Source organism: Ranitomeya variabilis, chromosome 8 (assembly GCF_051348905.1).
Source record: "Ranitomeya variabilis isolate aRanVar5 chromosome 8, aRanVar5.hap1, whole genome shotgun sequence".
In the NCBI taxonomy this organism is placed as follows: Eukaryota; Metazoa; Chordata; class Amphibia; order Anura; family Dendrobatidae; genus Ranitomeya; species Ranitomeya variabilis.
This window is the reverse complement of record NC_135239.1, coordinates 189,871,777-189,892,462: the sequence shown is the minus strand read 5'-3', so window position 1 is coordinate 189,892,462 and position 20,686 is coordinate 189,871,777. Positions and strand designations below refer to the sequence as shown.

The window sequence follows — 20,686 nt, the reverse complement described above, 5'->3', positions numbered from 1 at the left end:
CATTGCTCATACACGACATAACCTGAAAGCCCCATAAAAATAGACTTTAGTGCCACGGGATTGTTTCCAAGTGGGCTCAGGTCAGCTCCTAGTGGGTTTACTGGACCTCTAAACTGTGGTCCAACATCAAGCTCGTGAACCACAATGCAAAATCGCCAACAGGGCCTTTAATAATACTGGAATTTTCATCTGGGCCATAAGGACTTTCTGGGCCCTCCTAGGCTCCAAGGCATAGGTTGCGATTTCACCCTCTGCACCCACGTTAGATAGGTACCTACTTTGACTTAAATATCTTTGTACCAATTGGATGATCCTTTCCAACCCTGATGGGGCATTGCCCAATGCGGTCATAAGTCATAGCCAACTGCTCACCACCACTACAACTTGAGGTCAGGTTATGGTTTTATCCTTCTTACCGTGTTATAACAGAAAAGGCATTAGGTTTGTTCGTTAGAGCCTCGTGGAGCCCCGGACCCTTCGCCTTTACACGTGAAGGGAAACATCCCTCGGTCACTCCAACCTTAAAAGGACTTCTAGGAACAGGTTCTTCATCATAGGTCACCTCCACCGTATGGGCGCCTAAGGAACAGAACATTATAAAGATTAGCAAAATGGTGGCCAAGGAAAATGTTATAAATATAGATCTATGACTGCACTTCCCAAATCATTTTCCTGTTTTGGTTTCCTATTTCATAGACTTATTACTTCAGCAACCACAAAAGAGAAATGGGATGAAAACATATTGTGGTTTGGGGTTACGGCACCACCAGAAAAACAAACAGAAACTACTTTTTTTTCCCGGTTTGTACTGCACTAAAGCAGCTGGTGAGTAATCAGATATGGTGTGTGTATACATTAAATATTTTCTTCGTGGGGTTAGTCGTCACTGACGCTAGAGGCTGTTTAGCTGCAAATCCATCTATGCGTTGAATCTACAATGTTACTGTGAAGATACAAAGACTGCCCAAAGTAAAACAACAACGTCAAATCTGACGCTATCATATTTTTTTTCTCACGAGTCACGATTGATTTCTGCTCAACTTGCTTTTGAGCTTGTGAAGTTTCAGATCAGATGGATTTTGGACTTTCAGATGTCAGATTAAAGCAAACTTCATGGGACTACCAATGTATTTATATTTAGCGATACAAGTGTGCCAAAATATATTATTGCGTATAAAACGACATAGGACACATAGTCCCCCCCAAAAAACTAAAATCAGACAAATTTATATGAAAAGTCTAAAATGACCAGAGCTCCTGGGACCAAGTGGAAAAAAATGGAGCCGATCCACACCAAATTGCAGTGGTATAGAGTGGGTGGTCAGTGCCCAAGGCAAGGAAAGCAGGGACCGCCATATCATTAGTGCAACCTGTACAGCCGCATAGGGGCTCAAGAGGTAAAGGGGCCCATTACCATCTCCAAAGAGGAGGCTTTGTGCATCATGATGAGTTATTGGACTGTAAAGGGTCCATATATTGTTCTTGCACAGGGGCCTTTCTCGGTGAAGAAATGTATCTCCCTAACTCAGGTAGCACAATGCATGGCAGTCATTGCGCCGCCTGCACAAGGATGCGGATATCTTATAAGTCACGGGTCTACAGCAGGACGGATAATCGTGGGGCCTATAGTTTCCGCTCTACTGGAGGATCCTGCTGTATCAAGCATACAAACGGCTTAAAGTGGAGCTCATCTGGAGATCCCGGGACACCCGGTAAGAAATCTGGGCGTGTTCACTTCCCCACATCTTTGCTGCTAGTAACACTACTTCTTTGGAGCTGAAAAAAACTCAAAGTTCTTATTTCGAAAAATAGCCCATCTAAAAATTTTGCACAAAGGGCAGTCACTACTGTGTTTTTTTGTTTTTTTTTGCCAAACTGCGCCACTGCCTCATCTTTACATAATAAATGAACTTATGCTAACAACTGAATACTGTAAAAAAAAAGTAAGGAGTGGCATTTATGAAATTCGTTCGATTTAATTATATTATTAATGATGGCAATGCATTAAGAGAATGAATCTTCGCAGAATGAATGTGGCCAAATAATGCCAACAAGATTTACTAAAATTTAGAAAATGCAGAAATTGGTGTAAATAAAGCCCACACGTTTCTGATAATTTCCTTAATGTTTCTTTTTTACATGCATTGAACCCCTATTGTATTAATATATCACAGTGAACGTGGCATGCACTACATATGTTAATGCTATGCATTTTTCACATTTTTTAATTACTAGTAGTAAGGAAAAATCTGTTCTGTTGGCCCAAAATTTGCATAGCAAAGTATAGTATGTTCAACTGCAGTGCCCCTTACAGCTAATGCAGCTACAGTATTTTTCTGCTCATGGTTGACCACAGTCATATTTTACAGCCTCGATGGTTGTAAGAGTAAAATGTTGGTGCCTATCCCATATTTTACCTTTTTCAAAAGGCGTGTACTCCATCTCATAAGTGCCATCACCGTTATCTTTGACCAGGCAATCTGTGGATGCTCCGGATGGATTTGAGATCTTAGTTTTGATGTGATTTCCACCGGTTCGAGTCAGAGGTCGGGCATCAACAGTAAAATTGGTTGTAGCTTCCCTAAATACACCTGTACAATGAGATAAGTTCATAAAATATGCTTAATCTTCTAAATTTGTGCAAAAAAAAAAATGCTGAACCACAACAAAGATTGCATTGTATTGTCTTACCATCTCCTTCCACTCCAGGTCCAAACACTTTGATATTACTTGTATTCACTGAAGGATCAACCTTAACTCTAGAAGGAAACTTTGGCACTTGTTCCCCTCCATACTTCATGGACAATGTGTACATGCCAGCAAACATTGGAACATAGGTGACAGAATGGGTTTCATCACCGTTATCTTGGATGTAGACCTCCGCTTTGGAGCCAGAATCAGACACTGCTTCCATCGTGAGTACTCCAGGGCCTGCTTGTGAACAGTCAACGTGAATCAAGCCAGCCTCCCCTACTTTACCATGTTCCAAGCCAGGACCAGTGGTGATGACTTTAGTTGGATCAAAGGGCATTTCAACGTCAGCTTGGAACGGAGACCCTGGAATATGAGTCTCTTCGAAGAGAATGTTCACAAAGTACTCTCCTGCTGTAGTTGGCAGATAGGAAACGGAGCAGGTGCCATCACCGTTATCAGAACATTCAATTTTGGCTTCACAAGGTCCTTCAACGGTTAAGCCCAAACCTCCAGTGCCCGCTCCTTTAGTATCAATTGTAAACTCAGCCGGCTTCCCAACAAGGCCTCCTTTCAAGCCTGGTCCATAAGCCTTAACCTAGGGTTAAAAAGTAATTTAGAAACTTTTTCTTCCAAAGTGGTATATCTACAACATCAATATATGGTAATCAAAAAGTTACTAAAGACTCCAGATTACCTTTGTGGGATCGGGAGGTAAGGTGGCTTCCACGTTGTATGGACTTCCAGGCACTGGGTTTCCATCATAGTTCACGTCCACATTATACACACCTTCCTCCTTGGGGATATACTTTACGGAGCTGCATTCTTTGCCGGTAACAGGCTCCACCAAACAAGGAACAGATTTTCTGCTGGGACTACTAATTTTCACATCTACTTTACCTTGGCCACCAGCACCCTTTGTGTCCACAGTGAACTCCTGGTCCTTACCAACTTCAACTCCTGCAAGCAGAAAGGCATAGCTCCTTTAATAGGATGTTAACTAAACATCTGCAAATCATTTTGTACTGGAACCAAGGGAATATAAATAATTATTCTAAGATTTTCTTACTACTGTCAAGTCCATTGATCTTTATCTTGTTTAGGTCCAAAGGAGCAGCAACACCCACGGAGAAAGGGCTTTTAGGAATGGGATCCCCTCCATAATTTACATCTACTTTCATCTTGCCCTAGAAAACAAAAGTTGTTAATAATATATAAATAATTTTGGTTATTTGTGTTTTAATCTTAAAATTTTGTAGCAAAAAATATATATTAAATTGTATTAACAAAGTTGTGACTTAAAGCAGGTGAAATGAGGAGATCTGTGCTTCATTTGCCTAACTAAGGTTTGGTTCCTATTTGTCCTTTGCTCTCCATTGGGCACTGCATTGGGGTTTCTGTCTAAGTAATAAAAAAAAGGTATTCAGACAGAAATACACACTACAATAAGGCAGACAGTCTTTTTAACCCTGTTCTGGCAGTGTTCTTTTAGACAGACACTAAAACACGGTCTAGCACCCATTTGTGTCTGCCACTAAAACGGAGGTCAAAACATATCCAAAGTGTCTCAGTCTGCCCCAATGGGCTCTGTCAGGAGTTATTAATCTTCCTCCAGTAACATTTTCATACTTCTTACAACTTGTTTAAAAGGGGTTTTTAAAGACTCTAATATTGATGATCTATTCAGGACTACACAACTCCATATATTATGTAGTGGTTGTGTGGGGGCTCATACTGTATATAGGAGGCTATGTGGGGGCCGATTATGCATAGACAAGGGAGCTGTGTGTGAGCTTACACGGTATATAGAGGGTTGTGTACAGGCTCATACGGTACATAGAAGGGTGTTAGTATACTTAATGCTACTCAATATTAGGTGATATCATTATTAATGCATATTAATATCAATTGTAAAATGTTGATATTAATATTGAGCACAGAATTAACTTCAGCCTATTGGCTCGGCCCTTCACAATAGTCACGTTATGGTCTCTGATGTGGTCCTTCAGGAAAATTTAATTGTCCACCCCTGACAGAGATAGATAATGTATACAGTCGTGGCCGAAAGTGTTGGCACCCTTGAAATTGTTACAGAAACTGAAGTATTTCTCCAAGAAAATTATTGCAATTACGCATGATTTGTTCTACACGTTTATTTACTTTGTGTGTAGTGGAACTACACAAAAAAAATGAGAAAAAAGGGCAAATTGGACATAATTTTCACACAAAACCCCAAAAATTGGAACAGAACACAGTACCTACAGTCAAATATGGTGGAGGTTCAAAGATGTTATGGGGTTGTCTTGCGGCTTCTGGCACTGGGTGCAAGGCATTATGAAATCTGAAGATTATTAACTGATTTTGAGTTGCAATGTAGCGTCCAATGTCAGAAAGCTGGGTTTACATCCTAGGTCATGGGTCTTCCAGCAGGAAAAACATACTTCAAGAAGCCCCCAGAAATGGATGGAAACAAAGCGCTGGAGAGTTTTGAAGTGGCCAGCAATGAGTCCGGAACTAAATCCCATTGAACATTTGTGGAGAGATCTTATAATTTCTGTTAGGAGAAGGCACCCTTCAATATGAGAGAACTGAAGCAGTTTACAAGAGAAGAGTGGGACAAAATTCCAGTTGAGAGGTGGAAGAAGCTTGTTGATGGTTATAGGAAGTGATTGATTGCAGTATTTGTTTTTATCCCAAAGGGTGCAACCAAATATTAAAGTTGAGGGTGCAAACACTTTTGTCCGATCCATTCTGGAGTTGTGTGAAATTATGTCCAAATTGCCTTTTTTGTGTTGTTCCAATACACACAAAGGAAATTAACATGTGTAATTGAAATTATTATTTTTTTATTTTTTTTTAAACTCTGTATTTTTCAGCTACTTTTAACAGCATGACTAAAGATCTATAAAATATTTTACTGCCACGAGAGTTTCTAGTTGAATCTTAAGAAGGTAATCTCGTTTTGGTCTGAACAAACAAACATTTTTAGAACAGCCATAACGTTTATTTTCAGAATCACATCAGCCAGGCTCGTAGACAACAGCAGCCCACAAACTGGATTTCTTAGAGTCCTCTTACAAATTGTTGGCACAGGCACAGCACAGCGAGCTTGTTTTGTTCGCTTTGGCGCACGTGCTACATGTTCTGTGAATGTCCTCATGGCTGCCAAGGAGCTGGAATATATACACAGCTCAAACAACTCAATTGGAACTTGCCAGATACATTTTCCAGTCATCGCTCTCCAGCTAAATGTGTTCTATATAAAAGAAAAAAAAAAGGAAAAAAGAAAAAGAAGGAGCAGACACCTCTGTAATTGCGTTATAATTAAGAGGAACACTGAACTGTGAGAATATATTGCCTCCACGTCGCGGGTTATTAAGATGAACCACAAAATTTGCACAAGTGCCGAGTTGTCATTATTGATGTTGCTCAAGTTTTTTTTTTGGAGGAGGAGAGTTAAACTAGATCTGAAACAAAGTTTGCCAATTAATATGATATACTTTATTAAAGATTTCCCAGGACAAACTATGCACTTTATAGATCTCAGACCTCATGAAGCGGATGTTCTTGCTTTAACAATTCATTTCAGAATGGCTTCATATTGCCGATTTTCAACTGAGCTTTTTAGGAGTCCAGACCAAGTGGGACTCAGTGTATTCAGTCTCCAGCCATCCAACCCATCAGCTGCAGCTTGTACTGAGTAGGGCGAGGTCTTAGCTGTAGCAGGGAGGAGGGACACTGAGGAACTTTCAATCAAGGTAGGTGGGCAGCAATTGAGTAGCAGCCAGGAAGGAGGGACACCAAGGAGCTGTCAATCAGGCTGGGTGGATGGAGATTGAGTTTAAACTTCATAAAAGGATTGTACAGCCATTAGTATATGGATTTACAGTATAAAGTAAGTAAACCGCTATAAAATAGCCATTTACTAAAGTGTGCTGCTTTGTATTGTGGAATTTAGCTTGAAATGTACAGGGACTCAATCCATTATCTTACAGTCTTGGAGATCCTGAACACCTTTTTGATTTTTAGTCTACTAGGTTGACATTTGAGGATTTCATACGTTAAATACCACCAATCATTTAATTCATTCAAAGTTTAGCGATGTAAACCATATCCAAAACTCCAAATTTGAAGTCTGAAAATCAAGCCACCCACACCAAGCCTTAAGTTCACCCATTTCTGACCATCTGAGATCTACTGAACTTTATACAGAAGAGTAAAAGATACAAGCCTTCAAAAACCGGAAGAGCCTTCACTAGGGTCAATGATCAAGAAGGTCAAAAATCGTAATCACATTAGACTAAAGGTATCTTCACACGAAACGACTTTACAACGAGAACGACAACGATCCGTGACGTTGCAGCGTCCTGGATAGCGATATCGTTGTGTTTGACACGCAGCAGCGACCTGGATCCTGCTGTGATATCGCTGGTCGTTGCTGAAAGTTCAGAACTTTATTTGGTCGTCAGATCGGCGTGTATCGTCGTGTTTGACAGCAAAAGCAACGATGCCAGCAATGTTAAACATGGAGCTAACGACCTGTGAGAACGATAAGTGCGTCACCGCTACGTCACAGGATCGCTCCTGCTTCGTTCTGGAGCTGCTGTGTTTGACCTCTCTACAGCGATGTAAACAGCGAAGCTGCAGCGATCGGATCGTTGTCGTTCTCGTTGTAAAGTCGTTTCGTGTGAAGGTACTTTAAGATGATGTAAGATTTTAGAGAACTGACCTTGGAGTAAATGACACAATAATGAGATTTAAAATAGAAGGAATTTTGGTGTATTTGTCTTAGGATTCCTTAATATATTAGACTGAAGAGTCCCTTGATGTGATTTACAGAGATGACTGATGGTGTGCGACACACACAAGTTCATCTTATGGCTCGGCGGTCAATGACTCTAGTATGATGCACTGTCACATCAGTTTCTCTTTAAGACAAATCACACTACAAGTCTTACTGCGCAAGTATTCCCTAGCTTGTATAGGCTTGAACATACAGCCATAAAGAAAGGTGTAGAAACGTTTCTAAATAATTATTCCTCTACAGAATAAAGAAAAAAAATCAGATGAAAACTTAAAAAAAAAAAAAAAAAAAAAACACAAGACAAATATTTAAAATAAAATTAAAATAATTCAAAGAAATATTACCAGCTCATTTGATAATATCCAAATGGTTACACAGACTAAATATATTAGGACTTTATGATCTATCTAAACTAGTGTATTTTTTTTACTAAATCAATTTAGATGGAGTTAGTTCAATTTGTCAGAAAAAATTTTTTTCTCTTTTCCTATTTGGAAGTCTGTGAAAAACGCACAGCACTTGGCTGGTATCAGAGTAGGGTCAGATTTTTTTCCGACTTGCATTGTTGATTTTGATCAGACACTCAGATTAATATTAGATGTGTCTTGGATCACAGATATAAGAATGATACCATTCATTATTAGGCCTCATTTAGACGTCCAATTTTTGAGCGCTATTTGTAGTTTTCACAGATAGCACTCATAACTGGCAATACAATACTATGGGTCTGTGAACAAAAAAAATTTGGATATCTGAGTGTGGACCGATTTTCACGGACTGACAGAATGAAGCAGGAGGAGAAACCTTTTCTTTCGTAAGAGAGAATCTGATGACACTCAGATCACATTCTTAACAAACTATGATCCTCCCCCCAAAAAAAGGTCAGGCTTTGCCATACGTGGAAAATGAATGACGCCTTATAGTTACAAGAAAAGCACGGAAAGCACTCGTACACAAAAAACGGAAATGTGAATGAGCTGTAACTGAGTAGTTATTTTTATTGCCTAAACTCCTGACTGTTCTATTGGGCTATAGAGACTTTATAGGGATTTGGTCTTGAGACTCTATAATACGTGACACTACATTTTACCCTGTGGAGCAACCATGAAATACAGCACATGTCCAGACATGAGGAGATCTAATTACTGAGGGTTAGAAAAGCAGGACAATCGACTGATCAGGGTGTTGACTACCAGTAACAAAAGAGTTGGCTTAAGAACTAAAAGCATTCAAATAATTGGGTTGATTTGAGTAGAAAACACTGCCTGTCTTTCATGGTCCATGTAAATGAGCAGATATAATCTGCGAACTAAGAACACTTGTTCCAAAATATCAACCCATCTAAATGTGATGGCTAGCACCGATTATGCCGGCACAAAACGAATCATCATTATCGGCAGCACATCATCCCCTGTTCACATCGGCTTGTGTTAACAGGAGCCAATCGAGATGTCCATAGTCCATCGGCACTCATTAAGGGGGAATATTGACCCATCTAAATGGGACAAAACGTAGTTCTGCTACATTGTGATATTGGATCTAAAGAAAAGTAAAAAAGCAAGTTTTCAACTGTGGGTACAGGTAAAGAATTCACCCAGTTTAAGCACAAGCAGCATACTGTGGTGTGGTCAGTGATTTATAGCCTACTTTTAATGGATAGAAAGCATAATTAAACATTACGAAAAGTAATGATCGATAAATACAAAAGAAAATAAATATTAGGGAAATATTGAAAGTAAATGTACCAGAATTCCTTATCGATTTGCACCAAACTGATTTACATGTCTTATACCAGATTTGTTATGCATTTGGTGATGTGGTTAGAAAAGGAGACCTTGCTTAAAAGGTGCCAAAGATTCTACAAGATGATGGAAATTGTGGCGCAAAATATTGGTCTAAAGTAAGCCATCCACGAGGTGTCCTACAGAAGAGAAAAGTGTTCTACATGTCCAGCAAGATGTGACCCTGTGTAGCATCTACTGCCAGAATTTTATTCCCCATTGTCCCCAAATAACAGACAAATTAGAAAAAAGTTATCATTTTTGGAAAGTTAGCTCTGTTAGACACTGTACATTCACAGTGCCTAGCTCATTGTAAATACCTGTTGGACTGGAGTGTATCGGACGGTGTGGGAGTAATCGTAGTTATCGATAATTTCAAAATCTTTCACGGCGTCCTCTGCGGTGGGTCCATTGAACTTGACCTCAACAGGGGCTTTTCCGGCACCTTTGGTAAATACTGTGAAGTGTGTGGGCTTTCCATTTTCAACCCCTTAAAAAAAAAAAAATAAATAAAAGTTATATAAAGTTTAACACGAGAAATCTATATTGTTTGCCATAATCCAATGTTAACTCATGAGCTACGTATGTGATTGGAGCTGAGCTGCGATACCGGACACAGTCCATAGACAAAAGGTGGGACTGAAAGGAATACCTTTTTTTTGCCTAATGTGAGAAAATCTATTCTTATGATCAGATCAGCTTAGATCAAAAACTGACCGACTGAATCATATATACATACCAGATTTATTTAGCCCAGGCCCTTCAGCCTTTACTTTGCTGGCATCATGCGAGGGGTCAACCTTAATTCTGAATGGACTAGAAGGGATTTCCTATTAAGGAGAAAAAAAAGCATTAAAAATCATTTTACTAACACCACTGACAAAAAGCAAAATGTCAGGTAGACTCGTAAATGAAGATCATTATACTTAAAAAAAAAAAAAAAAAAAAACCAACTAATTCAGGACAGAACAAATGCCTGGAGCCAGGCTGCCAATGGAACTAGAAATGTTACCTCTACTACATAGATTTGTTTTTTTTCATTAATATTAATTACAGTTTTTTATTATCCTAGTGCTGTGTAAAGGAAAAAGACATGAGCAGATTCCAGTAATGATATATCGTAAAGTCTACAAAAAATCGCCCACCCCTGCAGCAACTGCTGTAGTAAACGATAAAGTTCCAAAACAGTCTTCAAATTTTGTGACATGCCAAGATAAATTTTTTAATTTCTTTCTAAGAAACGATCAAACACGCAACAATATTGTTCTTGGCTTATGAAGAACATCAAGTATATTTTCAGCTCTAAGTGGCATAAACTTGTGGAAGAACATTTCTATATTCCATAGCACCATTATTCACTTACCTCTCCAGCAAAGAGAACTTTAATGGTATATCGACCAGCGCCAGGGGGCATATATTTAACGGTAAAGGTGTCGTTTGCATTAGGGATGATGTCAAAATCAATGTCCTCTTCTTCGTCGCTTATTACTCGAGCATCGCATTTAATTCCAACACTTACATCACCTGGGGAAAAAAAACAGAATAAAGTTCATGCAAATGAAAAACTTAATTGTACTTTTCATATTTACTACTTTATTGTGTCACAAAAAAAAGGAAAAGAAATCAATATATTATTAAGTTAAAAAGCATTTCAAATATGGAATGTTTTTTGTTTTTTCTTATTATTATTTTATATGATTTTTCTTTCAGTTTTCAAAAATTAAATGGATAAACTAGAAAGTAAAAAAAGGAAGTCGTAAAGTATAAAGGAAGCTGGAGGAGATCTTTGACCACTGGACTTTATTTTATGGGATGGGTTTACATTTGCATATATCTTACCTGTATTGGTCTCTTCTTTCAGAAGGAAAAGCCTTTAGGAGACCATTTTTCATTACAATTTTGAATAATTGTCTCAAAGAGGTTTCAAAATAAATGCATACATAAAAAAAACTATACTATTGCTCTACAATAGAATTCTCCAAGCTGTCGCTCTCAAGCTGTTGCCAAACTACAGCACTCAGCTCTGGCTAAAGCCAAAGGTTGTCACAACTATGCTAGGAGTTGCAGCTTGTACCAGATGAATGGCAGCTGCTTAGACACTACAGTACTAGAGATTGAAGAAAACATATTGCAAAAATAGGGGGAAATAATAATAATAATAATAATATAAAAACTTTCCATTAGCAACTAGGTCGGTTGTAAAAAATATAACTCGTGAAGTGGATAATAAGAAAAATCAGTTACCTTCCCCGGCCTCTGTACAATCAACTGTGAAGTGCGTTGGTTCATTTGCCTTCAGACCAGTCTTCTCCACACCTGGGCCAAAGACCTTCACATTTTGTGGGTGACTACCTTGCCCAATATTCACCTAAGTGACAAACAGATGACAAGTGGTTACTAGTGCACTTGATAAAAGAGGGTTAGAAGATCTACCACCTATAAATTTACATTTGGACTGTTTTGCTTGTGCCCCTACCACAAACCTCAGCTCCTATCACCCCGGTGGCCAGTATGGCCATAAAGTGGCCATACACATTAGATAGCTGTCAGCTGAATTATCCCCCATGCACAGGAACGCTCGTTGAGTTCTCCTAAGCTCTCCATGAAAGAGCTGCTGCCCAAGTCAACTTAGGCCGTAACTTCTCTGCCCAAAAAACAAAATGGTAAGGCACTTGAAATCCAACCTCCCCCGATCCTTCTGTCCCTTGACACAGTTGGTTGGCGCCCAGTCTGGTGACCCCAATGCACATTAGGTGGTCAGCTGATTGGCACGTTGCTGACTTATCTAATGTGTATGCAGGCCTTTATGTGCTTTGTAGCAATACTGCAGGGTTTTTTTTAAGTATTACTCAACATGCACTTAAGTTCTTAGCTTGTATGCAAATTACCTATTTAGAGAGGAAGAGGACTAGAACTATAGCGCCACCTGTTGGAAGCAGTGATCCTACAAGTCATTATCGACCCTTTAACGAGCCTTGGAATAGGACTTAGGAAAAATGCCAAACCAGAACTTCAATTTGCAGACACAGTGTTTTGGGGTATTGCCCCTCGTCAGTGCAAATATGAGATCTGATTTGGCAATTGAGAGGCTCTGGACTGAGATCTAAGGGGTAACATTTCTCCTTGTGGAGAGTGACTTGCCTATGTAATGTATGTACATTAGAGATGATCGAATGTGCTCTGATAAGGTGTTATCTCAGGATGAGCATCTGCTAACCGAGTGACTTCAGCGTGCTTGAATAATAGGTTCGAGTCTCCGAGGCTGCAAGTCTCACGGTTGTTCGACAACTGCAACACAGGCAGGGATTACCTGTTTGTTAGGCAATCCCTGCATTTGCTGCAGCTGCCCAACAGCCATTAGACATGCAGCCGCGGGAACTCGAACTTATTATTCGATCACACCGAAGTCACTCGGTTAGGATCTGAGCATGCTCTGATAACACCTTATCCCAGCATATTTGCTCATCAGTGATCACTAATGTACATGTCAGGGTCCTACAGAGAAAAAGACCCTCATTTTAAGAGCTCCTGGCCCAGCCTGAGAATGAAATAGAGTACAAGGAGGACACTTTCAAAGTTCCCTTAACCATGCAACCCGTTGTTCAGTATACAAAACTTATTTTATTTACCCCATTAGAAAGTTAACACAGGGGGTCCTCCGATCAGGATCTCTTGGACAGAATGGATAGAAGTTAGAAAATGGGTCTCTTGTTTCGGATGAAATGTCAACCCATTAAATTTAAAATGGGATCTGTAGAATGTTTAATTTCCCCAGTAGTGGCGCTACACAGAAATTGAACATTCCCAGTAGGTGGGAAACTTTGCGATCAGCTTATTCTAACAAGTAACTTGTGCTAAAATAGATTTCTACATTTGTGTACATTGCTAGAATTTATAGAAACCAATAAAAATATGTCATTAACTAATCTTAAAAAAAACTTTTTACAGACAAATACTAGTTTATTTTTATTATTACTTTTTTATTTTTTTATTTTGCCATTTTGTGGGTACTGCAGTTTTGTTTCTGATGCACTAGCACAACTTCAGAAGTATGAAATGGACATAGAGCTGCACAAGCAAAATAATAAAAATACATAAATCCAATAAGAGCAAATTTAAAAAAATAAAAGGATATAACAAAACTTACTCTGAACGGGCTGCTGGGTACACTCGCACCACCCCACGTGACAGCAATAGTATGTTTAATGGGCTTCACGGGATTGTACGAGCAGACATACGTGCCATCTGGTTTAGACTTTGTGTTGATATCCACGGGACTGCCTTCAACATCCTGGTAAAAATAAATAATAAAATCCCCGGTATAAGTGGAAATGAGTCAGAACATGTGTTTTTATTTGCCCGAGTCGGGGTCACGTATACCTCAGCATCTATGTACTAATGCTCGTCGCCAAGTCTAAAGTTTTACAGTTTCATCACTTTATTTTTCTTAGAAAAAAAGGACAAGCTCAGCATATATTGAGTCGGTGCATAATGTGCAGTCATTCCAGGAGAAAGCTGCCAAGTGGAGTCATTTGGTTTGATGGAAAGAAGTTCAGCCTGTCTGGGGTTGTGTGGTCGCCAAGAGAAGCTCAGCCGAGACCCCACAGTCTGAGGAGCACAGTGAGCCATTATACCCAGGAGGTCTCCACCAGAGGTCAATTCATCAGCCTGGAATTCATTAAACTTTATCCCCTTTTCCAGAACTTTATATTTTTATTGTGTTCTTCTTATTTTTAGATTTACCTGGGCAAAAATTTTTAAAGGTGCCATCCCACCGTCTTTAGGATCTACGTAAAATTCTGCAGGATTGTTGACAATGCATCCAGTTTTCTCCAACCCGGGACCATATGCTTTAACCTGCAAAATAAAAGCAAAAATATATACATTAAAATTTACAAATACAAATTCTGGTAAAAACGTCAGTCCCATGGCAGAAACCCAATGGGCCTCATTATAGTAAATGGGGTGTGTCAGGTCTCATAGGTGTCCAGCATCTCAATAAAGCATTTCTGAAATTTTCTCATTTACAACTGGGAAACATGGCTGACAACCATCAAATTAAAAATTGCAACTTTGACAGGGCTTGCCCTGATTTTCTTAGGGAAAATCTGAGAAACTTCCCAAAACTTATGGAATTCTGTCCACTTAAAATTACAGTATAATCAAAGCACAAAGCCTTTTAGGGGGTATAGCTCCTATAAAAACCACAGCTAGAGGGCCGGATTTATTATTGAATTTGCACTTTTTTACCATTTTGGTTTTGCCGTTTTTTTGCTCACTTGTCAGTTTTTAAAGTTCCATTTTCAGTGTATTTGCTTGAATTTTTTTTATTAAGGCTTTGGTTTGGGGTTTCCAGATATTTGTTGTCAATTTATCAACCGTAACTTTTTATAAAGTCGTTAGTTTTTTGTGCAAATTTACTCCAGTTCTCTCCTGGAGTCATTTTAGTGACACCTGATTTTTTTGTGTGTCAATTTAGCAACATTTATGCAGAACATGTGACTTTTTGTGCAAAAAGGTGCAATAAAAAGGAAAAAAAAAATAACAGGATTTTTAGTTTTGAGAAAAATTCTTTAACCACCTGCATCATGTTTATGAATTTGGTTCAAAAATTACCAATAAATATTACAAGAAAAAAAACAGAAACTTAAAAACCCCCTGCAAATTATGAATAGTATTTTAATCACTTCTAATGTTCAGCAGAACCTGAAGTTAAATCAAGGATGCCAATTAGGGTGCTCGGTGCACCCTGGGTATGGCAAAGAGGAACAGTTTCATTTATTCACCGCCTTCACCCGTAATGGAGGAGAAAAAAAAAAAAAAAAAGAGGAAAAGATTTTCTGGAAAACCGATCTTTAAGGGGAGTCTATCAAACCGATTGTTGGTCTGCGGAAACTGAGGGGTGCACCCCGAGTGTGGCCGAGGGGTGCACCCTGAGTGTGGCCAAGAGGCTCAGTGCACCATTCTACCCACTTGTTTAGCATGTCCCCACCTCCCTTATGATTGACAGCGTTGACTCGCCTGTGATTTCTCAGCAGGCAATGCTTCCTTCTGGCAAGCCATCAATGTCAATTATAAGTAAGGGAGGTGGTGACATGCAAAACAATGGGCGGAATGGTGCACTGAGCCTCTTTGCAACACCCAGGGTGCACCCTTCAGTTTCTGCAGAACGGAGGCATCGATCAGTTTGACAGACTCACCTTAAAGATCGATTTCATCCTCAGCATAAGGGAATCTCTACTGTGAATGTTTGAATGAAATTATTCCTAGATTACAAGGTAGCCGACAATTTAATGCTTCACTGGAAACCTGCGTTTGGCAGAAGTATTGAGTTACAGACGGAGCAGTCAATGTTCTTGTCGGGACCGTTCCAAAACATTTCCTGTCTCAGAGGCGAGCTTAGCAGCATGTTGCTCAGTTAGCTGGACGTGTAAGATTTGCAATGTGCAAGGTATAGATTTTGATGAAAAAACATTTCTATCCCCCACAGGCGCAGGTGACATCACAAGTGGAAAACTTGAACAAGCCTATAAATTCATTACAAATGCATAGACGTTGGCTTACAAGCGAGACCACAGCTCAACAGATGTTGCTCCTAGAGAGGCTTTGCTCATGGAGACGTCAATAAAAGCCCATACACGGCTTTACTAATCTCACTATAGGAAATTTGGGATCCGGTCCTCTTCAGACAATCCTTTGTTAATTAGACATTGCAAGAAAAAAAAAAATTCTGTTCTAGAATAGCAACCCAAGAATGCGCTAGATACCAAATCTAGAGATCATTGACAAGTCGGCACTACTATACACCAGTGACATTTTCTTTATATATGTATATACATCACTGAGGTTATTAAAGAGAACCTGTCAGCTCAATGTTGTAATGTAAGGTAAATATATGGCTGTAACAGGTCTGTAATGCTGATCAAATTGATACCATTGGTGAAGAAATCCACTTTGTTGTTGTTCTTTAATGATCTGAAGTTTTCTGCTAATCGGATTTCGGTGCCCAGGGGCCGGACTGTGCACTGGGTCTTCTCCTCCCTTTCTGCGATTCCCAGCACCTCTGCTACCTTCGGTTTTTGACCAGTCACAGCTGAGATTTCAGACAAAGGAGGCAGATCGAAGGCAAACGGAGAGGTCAGGGAATCACAGACAGTCCGGCCCCTGTGCACAAAAATCTAATTATCATAAAACGTCAAATGGTGATTAAAGAAGAATCACAAAGCGGATTTCTTCACCAAAGGTATCAATGCAATCGGTATTACAGCACCATTACAGCTATGCCTATACTTTACATTATAAAATCGTGCTGGCAGGATCCCTTTAAATGGTTGTCTGAGGAATGTTTTGTTGTTCTGAATGCATTTGGGCAAATCTTCAAGATCCGCTGCTGGCAGTTTACTTTGCAATTTGCAGACCAATGGACGTCCCAGATGGGATCAATAGGAGACAAGTCCGGAGACACTAGAGGCCATGGTAGTAGGTTTAGGACACGCAGGTTGCTCACAGTAGCACAAGCAACATGTGTCCTGGTGTTGTCGAGTGGTTCTCGGGACACTTTGGAGAAATGGCCGTATAAAGTATATCAATATACATTAAGAGAGATTTTTTTTTCTCCTTTAGCACTAGGTATAGTACCCTCTTGTATTATATAAAAAAAGGTAACAGGTGCTTTTTTACGTAATGACCCAACGGAGCTGCTGCCGCACAGCCTAAAAGTATATTTACATATACCAACAATACAGAAAGGAAGCAGGAACAGACAAGGAGTACATTCCAAAAGGAAGTAAGTGCCTTAAAATAAATACATTATATAACAGACGTCAGAAAAATGGGCTTAGGGCCATAATAAATGAATGTGCAATTGTAACACTGTGTTCTCTGTTAACTAAAAACTTTTGATATTGAAATTACAATAAAACTGCTTACCTTATCAGAGTTAAAATCCCCAGATGCAGGCTGGATGTAGGCCATGTATGGACTATTCTTGATGTCTTCATCATCACACATGATGTGAACAGCATATTCGCCTGGTTCCTTTGGCCAGTACTTGACATCACAAGATCCATCACTCTGATCATCACACTCTATCTTTGCTTGAGAGGGTCCTTCAATAGCGAAACCTGCAGAATACCATGAAAAAAAAAAAATCAATATCTGAAATTTGCGAACCGTGAAAAAATAAATGTTTTCTGTCTGTGATTTTTACATAAAAGTTGTCCAAAAAAATAAATAAATACAAAATTTAAATTGGCAACCCTTTATCTAAAACATAAAGGATTTAGGAAATAAAAAAACCCGATGGCAATAAAAACAACATTGGGGGGTAAACACATCAGCCCCAGATAGTTGGGGGTTATGGTGCCATTAGGCATCACTAGGACAGGGCCCTTATTCAAGTTTTGCCATAAGGTCCATTACCTTCAAGTTTTGCCATAAGGTCCATTACCTTCATACGTGTCCCAATTAAGAGTGATTCAATAATAATAATAACAATAATAATAATAATAATAATAATAATAAAACACACTTTTTTGTAGGGATGCCCAAAAATAACCATGAAAAGATAGTTGCTGTCTGTATTAATTTGATTCTCTAGAAACACATATCTTTACACCGTTTCTGGTTACACATGCTATCAAGAGTGGTGTCCAAAAATGGGACACTGCATACGTATAGGGGCCGGTTTTTCTAAAGAACAAAGAACCAATATTAAGAAGCGCACACCGCTTAATGAATTTGGCGCAGTTTCTGAGTGGCATGCACATTCTTGTGCCTTGCCAGAAATGCTACTCCAGCCGAGAGCAAAAATAAAAAAAAGTACACCTTGCAGTAGATGTAATTGTGGTCAATGGTAGATGTATGCCCAGGCATTGTTATATAGAGCCATATGCTAGACATTCTAGGGATCCACACTTTCAGCGTTCACACAGGCAATGTGGTTGGGTCCAAACATGCAGTTTTGTTGCTTTCATAAACAGCCTCTTCTGGGCACAAAGGTATAAAAGCAAATAAACCGTTCATTCAGCAGACACCTATATGTCAGTGCAGGTTCACTCAAACAGATTGTAGTCCTTTCTTACGGAGAAAACTTTATACATCGAAAAGGTACGGTCCTACCAGTCTCCGTATCACCTTCAGCCTGAGATCAAGCAGCGCCATACAAAAGTGTTCATCTTCATTAACTGAGAAGGCCAAAACTTCCACACATTACTCTGTACCTCCAATACACAGACTGCTCAGCTTTCATAGCTAACCGGTGAAGTCTCCATTCAGAGAGAGACCTGGCTAATCTCTCTCCCAGCTGCAGCTCACATTTTGGCTGGTCACTCACCAGCTTCAACCAACCCACTCCATTCATCATCCAGCAGACTGACACTAGGTGAACCTCTTTCCTGGTTCTTCGTCAAAACTAGGCAGGTGGATCTAATTAAGACCTGCAGTGTTAGGCTTTAACCCAATCCTACCTGGCTTAGCTACAACGTACAGCCAATTACAAGATGTAAACAGTACTAATAGTATTCAAACATGTGTGGCCGTGAATCAAAGAGGTGTAATAAAATAATAAACTTTCCAAAACATTTCCTGACCTTCACAGAAAAACTTTATGTAGTTTCTAGAACACAAAAAAATGCAGTTTGGCAAGTCTGTGTATGTTTTTATAAAAAGACATGGAGCACAATTAGATTAAAAAAAAAAAAGAGGCCTTTGTGACTTGCTAAGGAATCCTTGATGGATTATATTGTCGTTACGTTAAGTATCCTGAAGTACTCTGGTTTAAAGAATAAATCTCCCGGTTTGGTTTTCATCAATTTAGCAAACATGAAAAGCTGTGGAATTTGTTGGCAGGACGTATAAATAGCCAACAGTTTCAGTTTTGTCTAAACATAAAATAGAACGTATGTAAAGTGTTTGTACATTTTCTACTTTGATTGACCACTCCTGGGCTTCATAAATTGGGTCCCGGGAAAACCAGTTTAGGATTTTATAATCATTGAATGTCTGAAAGGCTATTACATTATGTGTTGTATTCATTTCAGTTCTGTTAACTGATGAAAAAAAAAGTTAATACAGGGCAGGGCTAAATAAAAGGGGTTGGCTCAGTAGGCAGCCGCATAGGGTACCATTGAGGTGCCCAATTTATTGTAATAGCGAACTGCCGATAGTTGTGTCAGTAACTCAGGGATAGCCTCACACTGAGCAATAGGCACTTACTGTATCCAATCAGTGCTTGCCAGGATTAGATGAGTGGTACGGGATTGATCACTGGTGGACCCCAATACAGATAGGTTATAAGGTTTCCACCTGTGCCCTGCATTCAGCACTGGTCACGAGGAATGGGATGAAAATAGAGGGACAAGAGGTGTGTATGATATTATCAGGAGTAGAAAATGAATGCCCATTTGACAGTTGTCATGACCCAAGGGTGGTGAGGCATTGTCAGAAATCTTAGCCTCGGTTACCAAGAGAATTTGTCTCACCCAAGAGCTAAAGCCAAGAGCACAGTAGTCGAAAGGGTTGTCCAAGCTTGGGGTACAAGTCTGCAGTCAGTCAAATATGACTGTATACTTGTGAATCCTAACAGCGCGCGCTCAGAATTCTCCAGTGTTAGTGCCAGGAGTGGGCGGTCAGGTGAGTGCATACTTCTGGCCACATTCCGACTAGATATGTCCGACCTCACTCAATTTACTTATGTTGAGGTAGGCCGCATGTCTAGTCAGCATGTGACCGGATGTATGCAAATTGAATACTTGCAGTCATGTGCCAGCCGAGTCCCACCAATACCGGAGAATCCTGACAGCTTGCACACTGCACAGTGTCCTGATTCATTGAGTGACTGCAGACTTGTAACTCAAGCCTTGACGACCCCTTTAATTCTATGGACTTTTTTAAGCACTAAAGGTACCTTCACACGAAGCGACGCTGCAGCGATAGCGACAACGATGTCGATCGCTGCAGCGTCGCTGTTTGGTCGCTGGAGAGCTGTCACACAGACCGCTCTCCAGCGATCAACTATGCCGAGGTCCCCTGGTAACCAGGGTAAACATCGGGTAACTAAGCGCAGGGCCGCGCTTAGTAACCCGATGTTTACCCTGGTTACCAGCGTAAAATCTAAAAAAAACAAACAGCACATACTTACATTCACGTCCCCCTGCGTCCACTTCCTGACTGACTGAGCGCCGTACAGTGAGAGCAGAGCGGTGACGTCACCGCTGTGCTGCTTTCACTTTCACTTTGCGGCGCTGAGTCAGAGGAGGAAGCAGACTGCAGGGGACGCAATGTGAGTATGTGCTGTTTGTTTTTTTTACATTTTACGCTAGTAACCAGGGTAAACATCGGGTAACTAAGCGCGGCCCTGCGCTTAGTAACCCGATGTTTACCCTGGTTACCAGTGTAAAATATCGCTGGT

The 20,686-nt window shown here is 39.9% G+C and overlaps 1 protein-coding gene across 4 annotated transcripts in view; it reads right to left on the bottom strand.

Annotated features, from left to right (window-relative positions):
* FLNB (filamin B) overlaps positions 1–20,686 on the bottom strand; it is a 167,865-nt gene that overhangs the window by 46,188 nt on the left and 100,991 nt on the right. For all 4 annotated transcript variants that reach the window (XM_077278608.1, XM_077278607.1, XM_077278609.1 and 1 more), the window contains exons 12-23: positions 17,206–17,399; positions 14,020–14,133; positions 13,424–13,567; positions 11,521–11,644; positions 10,640–10,800; positions 10,016–10,106; positions 9,597–9,766; positions 3,761–3,878; positions 3,389–3,651; positions 2,692–3,289; positions 2,418–2,591; positions 417–579 (exon numbers count right to left, since the gene is read on the bottom strand). In XM_077278608.1, coding sequence (XP_077134723.1) covers positions 417–579; positions 2,418–2,591; positions 2,692–3,289; positions 3,389–3,651; positions 3,761–3,878; positions 9,597–9,766; positions 10,016–10,106; positions 10,640–10,800; positions 11,521–11,644; positions 13,424–13,567; positions 14,020–14,133; positions 17,206–17,399 — 2,314 coding nt within the window. The remainder of the gene's footprint in view (positions 1–416; positions 580–2,417; positions 2,592–2,691; positions 3,290–3,388; positions 3,652–3,760; positions 3,879–9,596; positions 9,767–10,015; positions 10,107–10,639; positions 10,801–11,520; positions 11,645–13,423; positions 13,568–14,019; positions 14,134–17,205; positions 17,400–20,686) is intronic.